The sequence below is a fragment of the Mobula hypostoma genome, chromosome 23, assembly GCF_963921235.1.
Source record: "Mobula hypostoma chromosome 23, sMobHyp1.1, whole genome shotgun sequence".
Lineage (NCBI taxonomy): Eukaryota > Metazoa > Chordata > Chondrichthyes > Myliobatiformes > Myliobatidae > Mobula > Mobula hypostoma.
The window spans coordinates 45,703,143-45,717,510 of record NC_086119.1 but is presented as its reverse complement, the minus strand read 5'-3'; the positions used below and the strand labels follow the sequence as shown (position 1 = coordinate 45,717,510).

The window sequence follows — 14,368 nt, the reverse complement described above, 5'->3', positions numbered from 1 at the left end:
TAAAGCAGCTGAACCGTTTATTGAAATCTGATCAAATTCCCCATCACATCTTGCTCCAATTCAGATCAATCCAGTATTGGAAAAGATGTGATATCAGTAAATGATCCCAAGAATGTTAAATATTCATCTTAATGGAGATGTGCTGTTATAGTGTTCAACTCTTACACAATTAGTGTTTGTAGTATTTTTCCCTCCAACCATTGAATTAATGTTTTAAAAAAGTACTGCATTTTATCTCTTGCTTTAGAAAGTTTTTTTCTCCTCTGACATAGTGTAAACTTGATCAAAATATTAGCCTATTATGTGTGAATTGACTTTCTGTGCAAGTTTTGGGAGAATCAGTCTTGGTGCACATTGTAGCTTTTAATTAAATTTAATGAATTTGTCCATGAAAGCTTTCCATTTCTCGGCTGATGCTAATTGTAGGAATTTACTTTGAAGAAGGTTCAATTTGTCCAGTAGATTGAATTGAAGTGTTAATAAGGTATGGTGGATATTTTTGCACAATTTCAATTGGACAAATTAGTGAAGTAATTTGAACAAGAAGGGAGAGATTGCTTATGTTCCTTGGCAATAGGATGTAATCAAGGAGGGAATACTGGCATGAGCAAAGCTGCTCTGTGATCTTCATTGCAGCAGGTTACTGCCCCATTTAAAAACTCAGCTGCTGTATCCCATTAACAGAAGTTGTGTTTGCCTTTTTTTTTAAAAGAGGGAATCCAGGGAAGTGATTTGGAGTGGGACCATATGGAGAAGGAATGGATCCCATACTGCTGTGCTCTAATCCAGTTAAACCATGCACATACAACAATAAGGGGCTTTGATTCTGTGAAATGCTTAAGCCTGGTGACAAAACGCTGATTTAATGAGGATTACAATTTCAAAATTACCAACAGAGTTTGAATGGTTTACTGACTGGAAGGCTGATTTGTATTGGGTTCTGTGAGGTATATTTTTATGATATATGGTGTAATAAAAATTTAATCTTGAATGTAAGAGTGAGATTAAGATAATTGCAGTTTTCTCAAATATAAGTTTCTTCTGTTGTGAGGAAGAAAGATTTAAACTACAGAAAGGAATTAATGGATTGGTCACGAGGGAAGGGAAATGGCAAATTGAATTCAGTCTGGAGAAGTGAAAGGTAGCTTTGAGTTGGCGTACAAACAAGAAATGAAAATGCACAAGTGAGTGTGTGTTTGAATAGATCAGATGGATGTTGGAGTACACCTTCACAGGCAAATGAGCGTTCATAAGGGGATGTACAGGTGCCTCCTTGCCAATATAGAATACAAGGTTAGAGACATTATTAGGAATCCATAAAGTACAAGTTGACCTTAGCTAAAGCTAAAATTCTAGTAGCTGTGTCACAGAAAATGTGTGAGCAGCAGAGATGATTCAAATGACATCTAGGTTATTGATGTGTGAGGGAGAAGGGTAGTTACTGTTGAAGAAATGTGCCTGTTTACTTTAGTGTAAAGCAGTGATTCCCTATGTGGGCAGTAATGCCCCCCAAAGGGGTGGTTATGTGTCCAAAGGAGCCATTAAGGGGCGGGGGGGGGTGGTATGCAGCACCTTAACTTGAGGCTCAAGACCTGACTGACCGATGGTGGAGCAGGCACTTGGAAATAAAAACCCAACAGAAACATGATGAGACACTGCAACACAGGAAGAGCCATAGCTCTGAAGGCATTGAGCATGTGTCGTCACAAAGCCTGTGAAACTCAGCAATCTTTTCTGAACTTACCAACCAAACAGACATTATTGAGGATGTATAAATTAGCAACCAGGGTAACCAGCAGTCTCCTTGGCTCACGGTGCGGAACAAGTTCATACAATTTAACTGTTGGTAAGTCAAGTACACCCTCTAACTTTCTCTACTAGATCTATGGAAATCAGGTCATGCAACAGTACAGCGTTGTCCAGAAACAAATGGTGAAATAGAGCCGATCAGTGAACCTGCCAACCCCAAGGATTCTTCTTGAGGTGTTCAAAGCAACCTCGGCTTCATATGTGCGACTGAGGACCACCTTTGGAGATTGAGACCTTGCATGATTGATCAATTACGCTAACTGGAATAGTTTAAAGGTAACATACATCAAAGTTGCTGGTGAACGCAGCAGGCCAAGCAGCATCTCTAGGAAGAGGTACAGTCGACGTTTCAGGCCGAGACTCTTCGTCAGGACTAACTGAAGGAAGAGTGAGTAAGGGATTTCAAAGCTGGAGGGGGAGGGGGAGATGCAAAATGATAGGAGAAGACAGGAGGGGGAGGGATGGAGCCGAGAGCTGGACAGGTGATAGGCAAAAGGGGATACGAGAGGATCATGGGACAGGAGGTCCGGGAAGAGAGACGGGGGGGGGCGTGACCCAGAGGATGGGCAAGAGGTATATTCAGAGGGACAGGGGGAGAAAAAGGAGAGTGAGAGAAAGAATGTGTGCATAAAAATGAGTAACAGATGGAATACGAGGGGGAGGTGGGGCCTTAGCAGAAGTTAGAGAAGTCAATGTTCATGCCATCAGGTTGGAGGCTACCCAGACGGAATATAAGGTGTTGTTCCTCCAACCTGAGTGTGGCTTCATCTTTACAGTAGAGGAGGCTGTGGATAGACATGTCAGAATGGGAATGGGATGTGGAATTAAAATGTGTGGCCACTGGGAGATCCTGCTTTCTCTGGCGGACAGAGCGTAGATGTTCAGCAAAGCGGTCTCCCAGTCTGCGTCGGGTCTCACCAATATATAAAAGGCCACATCGGGAGCACCGGACGCAGTATATCACCCCAGTCGACTCACAGGTGAAGTGATGCCTCACCTGGAAGGACTGTTTGGGGCCCTGAATGGTGGTAAGGGAGGAAGTGTAAGGGCATGTGTAGCACTTGTTGTGCTTACACAGATAAGTGCCAGGAGGGAGATCAGTGGGGAGGGATGGGGGGGACGAATGGACAAGGGAGTTGTGTGGGAGCGATCCCTGCGGAATGCAGAGAGAGGGGGGGAGGGAAAGATGTGCTTAGTGGTGGGATCCCGTTGGAGGTGGCGGAAGTTACGGAGAATAATATGTTGGACCCGGAGGCTGGTGGGGTGGTAGGTGAGGACCAGGGGAACCCTATTCCTAGTGGGGTGGTGGGAGGATGGAGTGAGAGCAGATGTACGTGAAATGGGGGAGATGCGTTTAAGAGCAGAGTTGATAGTGGAGGAAGGGAAGCCCTTTTCTTTAAAAAATGAAGACATCTCCCTCGTCCTAGAATGAAAAGCCTCATCCTGAGAGCAGATGCGGCGGAGACGGAGGAATTGCGAGAAGGGGATGGCATTTTTGCAAAAGACAGGGTGAGAAGAGGAATAGTCCAGATAGCTGTGAGAGTCAGTAGGCTTATAGTAGACATCAGTGGATAAGCTGTCTCCAGAGACAGAGACAGAAAGATCTAGAAAGGGGAGGGAGGTATCGGAAATGGTATCTAGAAAGGGGAGGGAGGTGTCGGAAGCATCTCCCCCATTTCACGTACATCTGCTCTCACTCCATCCTCCCACCACCCCACTAGGAATAGGGTTCCCCTGGTCCTCACCTACCACCCCACCAGCCTCCGGGTCCAACATATTATTCTCCGTAACTTCCGCCACCTCCAACGGGATCCCACCACTAAGCACATCTTTCCCTCCCCCCCCCTCCGCATTCCGCAGGGATCGCTCCCTACACAACTCCCTTGTCCATTCGTCCCCCCCATCCCTCCCCACTGATCTCCCTCCTGGCACTTATCCGTGTAAGCACAACAAGTGCTACACATGCCCTTACACTTCCTCCCTTACCACCATTCAGGGCCCCAAACAGTCCTTCCAGGTGAGGCATCACTTCACCTGTGAGTCGACTGGGGTGATGTACTGCGTCCGGTGCTCCCGATGTGGCCTTTTATATATTGGTGAGACCCGACGCAGACTGGGAGACCGCTTTGCTGAACATCTACGCTCTGTCCGCCAGAGAAAGCAGGATCTCCCAGTGGCCACACATTTTAATTCCACATCCCATTCCCATTCTGACATGTCTATCCACGGCCTCCTCTACTGTAAAGATGAAGCCACACTCAGGTTGGAGGAACAACACCTTATATTCCGTCTGGGTAGCCTCCAACCTGATGGCATGAACATTGACTTCTCTAACTTCCGCTAAGGCCCCACCTCCCCCTCGTACCCCATCTGTTACTCATTTTTATGCACACATTCTTTCTCTCACTCTCATTTTTCTCCCCCTGTCCCTCTGAATATACCTCTTGCCCATCCTCTGGGTCACCCCCCCCCCGTCTTTCTTCCTGGACCTCCTGTCCCATGATCCTCTCGTATCCCCTTTTGCCTGTCACCTGTCCAGCTCTCGGCTCTATCCCTCCCCCTCCTGTCTTCTCCTATCATTTTGCATCTCCCCCTCCCCCTCCAGCTTTCAAATCCCTTACTCACTCTTCCTTCAGTTAGTCCTGACGAAGGGTCTCGGCCTGAAACGTCGACTGCGCCTCTTCCTATAGATGCTGCTTGGCCTGCTGCGTTCACCAGCAACTTTGATGTATGTTGCTTGAATTTCCAGCATCTGCAGAATTTCTGTTGTTTTAGTTTAAAGGTAGCTTGGTGAACACCCACTCTGTCGACTAACATTCAAATTTCAATCCTAATCCTTATTAATGTAAACTTCACTGATTGTCTTCATCGTCGCCTCTATACTCCTTTACGTGCTGCTATCATTGTTCCATCTGTGTCAACTCGCTACCATCGTCCACATCCAGAAGGCATTCCCAGTTTGTGTTAATTTTTTATTTTAATTTACCCCAGTTAACGATGGATAAATTTAACGTACGGTGCGATCTGAGTCTGAAGAGAGTGAAGCCTTGATTTCTAATCCTGCTAAGAAACAAACCACAGAAAGTGCTTCAGTTCAGTGTCACACACTTGGAGCATGGGGTTCTGGTCAGATCAGCAATGCCCCATATGTCTGTTTGTAATACTGCACTGTCTAATGAAATATCCAGAGTGCGTGAATACTTCGGTAAAAGACACCCTGAAAAGGGTATTTGTGATATTACTCCATTCCAGAAGATGAAAGAAGTATTTGAAAAGTGTTGCACACTCAAGTCAATGACCTTGACAGTGGTCTCATTGTTTTTTTTTAACATTTCCAGAATGATAGCAAAGTGTGGAAAACGTCATGCACTCGGTGAAAGATTAATAAATGCCTGCTGTATCAAAAATGTTCAGCATTGTTCTCAAAATGGATACCAGTATTTTAAGAGGGGGGAGGGGAAAAAGAAGTGTCACGAACATAGGAAGGGATTGAACAAGGGGAGATAAAAACGTGTCGAGGTACCGTGTCGGAGGTTTTATCCCCCCTTGTTCAATCCCTTCCTACCTATGTTCGTGACACTTCTTCTCACTGTTCCTTCAATTAGTCCTGACGAAGGGTCTCGGCCTGAAACGTCGACTGTACCTCTTCCTAGAGATGCTGCCTGGCCTGCTGCTTTCACCAGCAACTTTGATGTGTGTTACCAGTATTTTAAAATCAGTTCCTCTGAGTAATAACTCTGTAGCTTGTATTAATGAAATGAGTGAAGGCATTGAGTATCAACTATGCACAGAGCTACAAAAGACAATTTGGGATACAACTGGAAGAGTCAACTGTGTGAGACAAGGCATTGGTAATGGCATATGTATAGTTAATCAAAAATGGAAGTGTTTATGAAGATTCTCTTGTAAAAAGTTAAAAATAAATATCAATGGAGGATCAATCTACGACAAGCTCAAAATGTATATTGAGGATAAAAGTATTTTTAGATTAGGAACACTATTTCTTGTGCAACAGCTGGAGCACCATATATGACAGGTCACCATGCTGATTTAGTGGCATTTATGAAAAAAATTCAAGTCTGTTTGCAATTCATTGTCAACATCTCGCAGCCAGAAATCTCAGCCAGCGATTTTTTTTTTCAAGTATGGCTCTTGTAATACCTGCTATCAACAAAATTAAAGCTCATCCACTAAATAGAATATTTTGCCATTTATGGCTAAGATAATGAAGAGTTTCAATGTTTCTTCACACTGAAATGTATTGGCTGTCAAAAGACTTTGCTTAAAATGTTTCTTTGAACAAAAATTCAGCCGCAGTGTCAAAAAGATCAGTCAACAAGAGCTTGGGAAACAAGATTGAACTTCTACGTGGAGATGTGACATACCTAGCTTATCTGTATGACAAAATGAACCTTCTAAATATGAAACTGCAGGTTGAGAATTTCAATTTAATCCAGGCAAAAAGTGCAGTGTCCACTTTTATCAGAAAATTGGAAATGTATAAGTGAAACATTGGGAGAAGAATGTTCTCAGTTTCCCTGCGTTGAAAGTATGACACTATTTCACAGATGGTGATTTGCAAGAGTACTGCTTACATCTCCGGTCACTGAAGAAGGATTTTCAGAATCAGTTCAAGAATCTGAACAATCTGGAAATTCCAGACTGGGTAATTAACCCATTTCTTTGCAAGGCAGAAGAACAGGAAGAGAGCTTGCAAGAAGAAATGATCAGAAGTCAGAATGAAGAAGAAGCAAACATGCTTTTCAAAAAAGTCGCCTTTTGTGGTAGGTGGCTACACTATCATATGAATTTTCCTGGTCTTTGGAGATGAGCCAAACTGCTCTTCATTGCTTTTTCATCCTCCTACCTTGTTGAAAGAGGCTTTTGTGCAGTGAACCACATAATCACAAAAACAGAAATCATTTGGATATTGTTACATGTGGGGATTTGGGACTTCTTACAGTATTTCAACTCTTGCAAAAAAACAGACTCAAGGATCATATTGTTGAAGCTGCTGTACAGTGCACAGGTACTGTGTAAGCTAAGTTTGAAGACAAAAAAAATTTATAACAGATCATTTTTCTCATGTTGGCATATGGTAGGCATATTTTTACACTATGGGGCTGCCGGAAAGTATGTTGTGCCTAAGAGGGGCATTGGCAAGTATGTAAGTGCTTTCGGAGGTGTTAGGCTAAAAAAGGTTGGGCAAACGCTGGTGTAAAGCATGAAAATTTAAAATTGCATAAAATTAAGAGAACAGGACTGGATGAATGGAAAGATGTCTTAACCTCAGCAGATATTTCAATAACTTGAGGCTTGAGATAAAAGGTATTTGTTGAATACAAGTTGCATGACACAGGTGCAAGTGTGAACTGCCTGTTCCACCATGCTATCTGATCGTGGTTGATCAGGCCTTAATTTCTCTTCTGTGCCAGTCTTCCCATGGCCTTTGATTGTCTTTTTTCTCAAGAAGAAAGTTGAGGGTTTAAAGGAAGAAATCATCTTGCTGATGGTAAGAATATGACACTCCTTGCTTAAAATTAAGGCAAAAATCACAATGAATCTGAATGGCATTTCATAAGTCATAGATCAAGGAAAGGTGGAGTGGTAATTCTAAATAAATATTTTTGATCTGTGTCAATGCGATGGACTGATTAGAATCTATTTGGCGAGACTTCCGGTAGCGCTCATGGAGTGAAGTCGCGTTCTTGACTCGCTCCATTACCTCTGAGTTTTTTCTCTCTATGGTCAGCTATACTTTAATTAACTATTAAGGCATCAATTTTTACAATACTTTGAATTAAACTGAATTCTCTGACAATTGGATGATACTGAGATCGGCTATGTCTAAGAACGGGAAAGACGGCAAGGATGGTAAACCTCCGGTTAAACCGAAAGCTACGGATCTCCCTCCGACTGAATCACCGGTGACTTTGGAAGCTATATCGGAGTTAATTCAGAGGGAAATTTCAACCTCTGTTAGGGAGATGATTCGTACAGAAATTATGGGCTTTGTTAAAGACCTGATTCATATGGAAATCTCAACTAAGTTCCAGAAAATTGCCGATTTAATTGATAAGATGCAAACATGTATTGCGGAACATCAGTCGGCTATATCTGGTCTTCAAAAATCCGCGCAACAAAGTGAGCTTAAGATGGGGAAAGTCGAAGAAACAATTAATGTAATGAAGAAGAAACTTGACTTTTTGACTTTTAAAAACTCTGACTTGGAATCTAGAATGCGACGGCAGAATTTACGAATGATTGGCGTCAGGGAAGCCGTGGAAGCTAACAACCCTATGAAATATTTCTCCCAACTTTTAAAAGATGCATTCCCTACTGTATTTCCTGACCAACCACCGCTACTGGATCGTGTTCACAGAATCCCATCATACTCGTCTAGGTCAGATAGACCTAGGCATGTTATCTTACGTTTTCATTACTTTCAAGATAAGGAGAGACTGTTTCGATTCGCTCGATCTAAAGGTTTCATTGATTTTTCGGATCTTAAGTTCCGATTCGTGGAAGATTTCAGTAAACCAATCTGGGACCAACGGGTCCGTTACAGATCCGTGATGTCGGAATTCTATAAGATGGATTTAAGACCAGCGCTGCTGTACCCTGCACGTCTAAGGATTCGCATGTTAGATGGAGCTCTTCGTTTTTTTGATTCTCCATCGGATGCCCAGAGTTATCTGGATCAACTTTCATCTTCAACATCTTAATTGCCTTTTTTTAATTTTCTCCGTTGATCGGAGGCTGTGAATTGGTTGGTTTTAACTTTTCTGTGCCCTATTTGGGCAGAAAAGTTTACTTTCGATTTCTTAATATGGCTGCTAAACTTTCTTTTTAACTGCGTCATTTCTTTCTTTTCCCAGGGGATTCTGGGTGGTTACTTCCCTTTTGTCATCTTACGTATTTCCTGTGCGGCCTTAAATTTTGTAGTTTTTTTTAAATTTTATTCTGTTTTGCTTTTTATAATCATTTTATGTTAATAATCCTATTTTTTTTGTTGCTGTGTCTATTCATGAGTTTGAGGTTTATTGTGGTTTTTTTTAATATATACTTTCCGGCTTTTGTTCTGTTCTGTGTGTATTTTAATTGAGCTAACTTTTTTTTACTTATTTTTTTTACTGTTTTACAATTAGCTGATCCTTTTCATATTTATACCTTTTTTTTAGGGAGCGTACACCGGAAGTCATGGGGGTAGTTTTAGCGCTTGCTTCTTTCTGGCGGGTCTGCTTTAGATTTCGCCTTGGGGTCCTGGGGTGGGGGGTGGTGGGAGGGGCTTCACGTTTTAGTTTGTTTCTCTTTGGGCTATATACATTATTGAAGTATTGGTTACGTCCTTTTCCCCGGTATCTTTTGTATGTTCTGTTTCCTCTCCGGGTCTGTGGGTCGCGCCTATTGTCAATCCTCCTTGTTATGGGTTGACTTTAGGATTTATGGAGTCTATTATTAATTTTGTCTCCTGGAATACTAATGGTCTTAATCATCCTATTAAAAGGAAAAAAGTTTTTAAAGTGTTCCGGAGACTTAAAGCACAAATTTTATTTTTACAAGAGACCCATGTACGGAGGGGGGACAGACTACGTTTTTTCAAATTTTGGAAGGGACAACAATTTCATTCGAACTCCAATGCTAAGATTCGAGGCGTCTCTATTTTTATAGACTCCTCAGTTACTTTTATACAACAGGATATTATCTCTGATCCGAATGGTAGATTTTTATTGGTTAGTGGTTTATTATTTAATAAAAAAGTAGTTTTGGTTAATGTTTATGCTCCTAATATGGATTGTCCGGAATTTTATAAATCATTGTTTGATCAGTTTCCGAATTTGAACGAGTTTTCATTGATTTGGGGCGGAGATCTTAATACCTGTTTATCTCCAGCTTTGGACCGTTCGGCTCCTTTACGGACTTTACCTAATAAATCTGCAAATTTGATTAATTTTTTCCTTTCTGATTCTGGGTCGACGGACATTTGGCGTTTTCTGCATCCTCAGGAAAAAGATTTTTCCTTCTTTTCACATGTTCATCATTCCTATTCAAGAATTGATTATTTTTTCATTGATTCTCGTCTCATTTCTTCAGTGATTAAATGTGATTATGATTCTATAACCATTTCGGATCATGCTCCACTTAAGCTTTCTATTAAAATTATGGCCAATATACCAAACAATAGACAATGGCGTTTTAATTCGCTGTTGCTTCAGGACTCGGACTTTGTTAATTTTATGAATGAACAGATTGAGCTTTTTTTTACAATTAACCATACAGAAGATATTTCGGTTAACACTCTTTGGGACACTTTTAAAGCCTATATTCGGGGTCAGATTATTTCGTATTCCGTTGCTTTGAGGAAGAAACAGAAGCAGGAGGAGATGGTAATTGTGGACAAGATTAAAGAAATTGATAAGAAATATGTTATGGCTCCTTCTGAGGAGCTATACAAACAAAGAACTGAACTTCAAATGGAACACAGTTTACTACTCTCGTCCTCGATTGTAAACCAATTAAAGAAAACAAGAAGTGATTTTTATGTTCACAGTGATAAAATTGGCAAGCTGCTGGCTAATCAATTGAAATCTAATTATGTTAAATCTCAAATCAATCAGATTTATAACCAAAATGATCGATTGATATTGGATCATGTGGGGATTAATCAAACCTTTTGTGATTTTTATTCTTCTTTATACCAATCAGAGTCTCCTCGAGATTCTAAATATATGAATGATTTTTTAGATAAGTTAGACTTCCCTCTGATTTCACAGGATATGTCTTCTTTATTAGATACTTCCATTACAATGGATGAGATTAAGAATGTTATTTTTTCTATGAATCTGGGGAAAGCTCCTGGCCCTGATGGGTTTACCGTTGAATTTTATAAATGTTTTGCTTCTTTATTGATTCCTTGGCTCTATAAGGTTTTTGAGGCTTCTTTGAAACTTGGTAAACTTCCGGAATCTTTTAATAGAGCATCAATTTCTTTAATACTAAAGAAGGATAAAGATCCTGCTCAATGTGCATCTTATAGACCAATATCTTTATTAAATGTTGATTCTAAAGTTTTTTCTAAGTTATTAGCAAATAGACTAGAAAAAGTACTTCCTTCTATTATTTCGGAAGACCAAACGGGTTTTATTAAAGGTCGTTACTCTTTTTATAATATTCGTACATTGTTAAATATCGTTTATACTCCCTCACAAAATGTTCCTGAGTGTGTTATTTCTTTAGATGCCGAGAAAGCTTTTGATAGAGTAGAATGGCCTTATTTATTTAAGGTGCTTGAAATGTTTAATTTTAGCTTGAAATTTATATCCTGGATTAAACTGTTATATTACTCCCCTGTAGCCTCGGTTCGTACTAACTCCTTAAACTCACCTTTTTTTCCTCTCTTTCGTGGTACTCGACAAGGTTGTCCTCTTAGTCCCCTATTATTTGATATTGCATTAGAACCTCTTGCAATTGCTATTCGAGAATCTTTAAATATTACTGGGATAACTCGGGGATTAAAGTCCCATAAATTATCACTCTATGCTGATGATTTACTTTTATATATTTCTAATCCTGAGAGATCCATTCCTGCTGTTTTAGAGTTATTAGCACAATTTGGTCTTTTCTCAGGTTATAAATTAAATCTTAGTAAGAGTGAACTTTTTCCGATTAATAAACATCTTCCCTTATATTATAAATTTCCATTTAAATTGATTAATAATTACTTTTCATATCTTGGGATTAAAATTACTTGTAAACATAAAGATTTATTTAAGACTAACTTTTTACCATTAATAGACCATATTACTCAACTTTCATCTAAATGGTTTCCCTTATATTTAACTTTGATTGGTCGTATTAATGCAGTTAAGATGTTTTTTTTGCCAAAATTTTTATATGTGTTTCAGGCATTACCAATTTTCGTTCCTAAATCTTTTTTTGATAAAGTTGACTCTAAAATTTCTTCATTTATTTGGCAGAACAAGAATCCGAGACTGGGTAAAATACATTTACAGAAAGCTAAGAGAGATGGAGGTTTAGCATTACCTAACTTTAGATTTTATTATTGGGCTATTAATATTCGACATATGAAATTTTGGTTACTTGATCGGGACATACTATTTATTCCTAAATGGGTAGCATTGGAATTACAATCTGTTCAGGGTTATACACTTGGTTCTATTTTAGGTTCCTCTCTTCCTTTTGATTCGAAACGTCTTAAGCAGGTCTCTAACCCGATAGTTAAATATGCTTTGCGCATTTGGTTTCAATTCAGAAAATTTTTTGATCTTAATCAATTCGGGTTAGCGATTCCTATTTTAGGTAACATATTTTTTCCTCCCTCTTTTACGGATCGCGCTTTTCAAATTTGGAAGACTAAGGGTATTTTACGGTTTTTGGATTTATTTTTAGATGGTTCCCTTATGTCTTTTGAACAATTATCTAACAAATATAACTTATCAAGAATACATTTTTTTAGATATTTACAAGTTAGAAATTTCCTAAGTACTATACTTACTTCCTTTCCAATGCTTCCTCCTATATATATTTTAGATTCGATAATTAACCTTAATCCATGTCAGAAAGGTGCATCGGCTATGATTTATAATATTATTATGAAACTTAGGAAAGCTCCATTTGATAAGATTAGGGTAGATTGGGAACAGGAATTGGGGCTTACCATTTCTGTGGATGATTGGGGGCAGATTTTACAATTAGTTAATACTTCCTCTATTTGTGCTAAACATTCCCTAATTCAATTTAAAGTGGTTCATAGAGCACATATGTCCAAAGATAAGTTAGCGCGTTTTTACTCGCATATTAATCCTTTCTGTGATAGATGTTCGGGGCAGATAGCCTCTTTAACTCATATGTTTTGGTCTTGCCCTACTTTGGAAACTTTTTGGAGAGATATTTTCAATATTATTTCTAAGGTATTAAATATAGATATCTCTCCTCACCCTATTACTGCTATCTTTGGACTACCTAAAATTTCTAGTAATCTTTCCCCTTCAGCCCGTAGAATGATTGCATTTCTTACTTTAATGGCGAAAAGATGTATTTTACAACATTGGAAAGAGCTTAATGCTCCAACTACCTTTTTTTGGTTTTCTCAGACGATTTTATGTTTGAATCTGGAGAAAATTAGAAGTAACCTTTATGATTCTTCATTTAAATTTGAACAGATTTGGGGACCTTTTATTCGATATTTTCATTTAATGTAATATTTACCCTTCTTGTTTTCTCTTCACTGTTTTAATGGAGGTCGGGATTGAGGACGTGATTTTAAGTTTAACTCTGTTTGGTTTCAAGTTAGCCCATTGCTTTGCTTTGCTTTTAGTTAGTTGCACGGTGGGTTTTTTTTTTGGGGTTTTTTTTTCTTTTTTTCCATTGATATATATAAAATCTAGTATACTATTATGTTATCTTGGTTTCTTATGCTTAAATTACATTGTTTGTAGTATTTTCTTTTTGGTATTGTTATCTTTTGGAATTTTATTATACTTTAACATTGTATTAATGTTTATATGGCTTACCTTTTTTGTATACTTACTCAATAAAAAGATTTAAAAAGAAAGAAAGAGAATCTATTTGGCCTGTAAATTCCTACAATTTGATTCAGTGGCTAACGTTGACATCAGTTGATTTCGCAGTTACCCTCAGCAGCTTAGTAGCTGTGGTAACGTAATTTGTCTTTAGTTTGTGTACATATCCAAAAGCTACAGGAGAATGTATTGTGGTGTACTGCGAAAATCACAATGTTGTGCATCTTATTATGAGAAAATAGTGATAGTTAAGCATTTGTTTATCTGAAATCTTTTGCATAGGGCATCATATTTCAAATTGATCTCACTTTTTAGCCATTTTTACTGTTTGTAATTTTTTTTCAATTATATCCAGAGGAATTAATGAAACTTGGAGGAGTCTTACAATTGGAGTAATGTATCTTGCATAAACATTGAGTAAGCACAGTTTTGCTTTAATTGTGGTATCATCTTTTTTCCATTTCTTCTATTACAGAAACAGTGAAAGATCCAGAGGAAGTGGTAAAGAAGTACATGACAAGAATAGAGGAACATCTGGATGAGGTGAAATCAAATTATTAATGGAATACTTGCAATTTTTGTGGAAAAAACTTGGGCAGTTTAGCAGAAATCTTAAGTTTCCCTTTTTCAGTTTCAGTTTGGCTTTTTGTCCTTCAAATAAAACTGAAATCTGTACCTTCAATAGTTGTGTTCCTTCTGAACTATAACCCTCCAATCAATATATTGGCTACCTTTTTATGAGCACTGCACCTTTTTTCTTTTATTTTCCTAAAACTAGTGTTCTTTTATCCAGTCTACTACTTTCAGTTCTGCTAGGAATTTAGTGGTTGGGGATTTACTGAAATTTCTTCAGATAGTTGTAAATCTTTGGGATTTTCTAACCTAGAGAGCTGTGGAGGTTCAGTGTTTTGAGTTCATCCAAGATGACCAACACATTTCTGGTCTGAGGGACTAACGGTATAAGGGCGTGGTGCAAAAAAAAAAGATACTGAAGTAGATGTTTAGTTATAATCTTC

General features: G+C 38.8%; 1 protein-coding gene across 2 annotated transcripts in view; it reads left to right on the top strand.

Annotated features, from left to right (window-relative positions):
* The window catches only part of dtx2 (deltex 2, E3 ubiquitin ligase), a 66,999-nt gene that overhangs the window by 46,312 nt on the left and 6,319 nt on the right, over positions 1-14,368 (top strand). For both annotated transcript variants that reach the window (XM_063031377.1, XM_063031378.1), the window contains one exon: positions 13,828-13,895. In XM_063031377.1, coding sequence (XP_062887447.1) covers positions 13,828-13,895 — 68 coding nt within the window. The remainder of the gene's footprint in view (positions 1-13,827; positions 13,896-14,368) is intronic.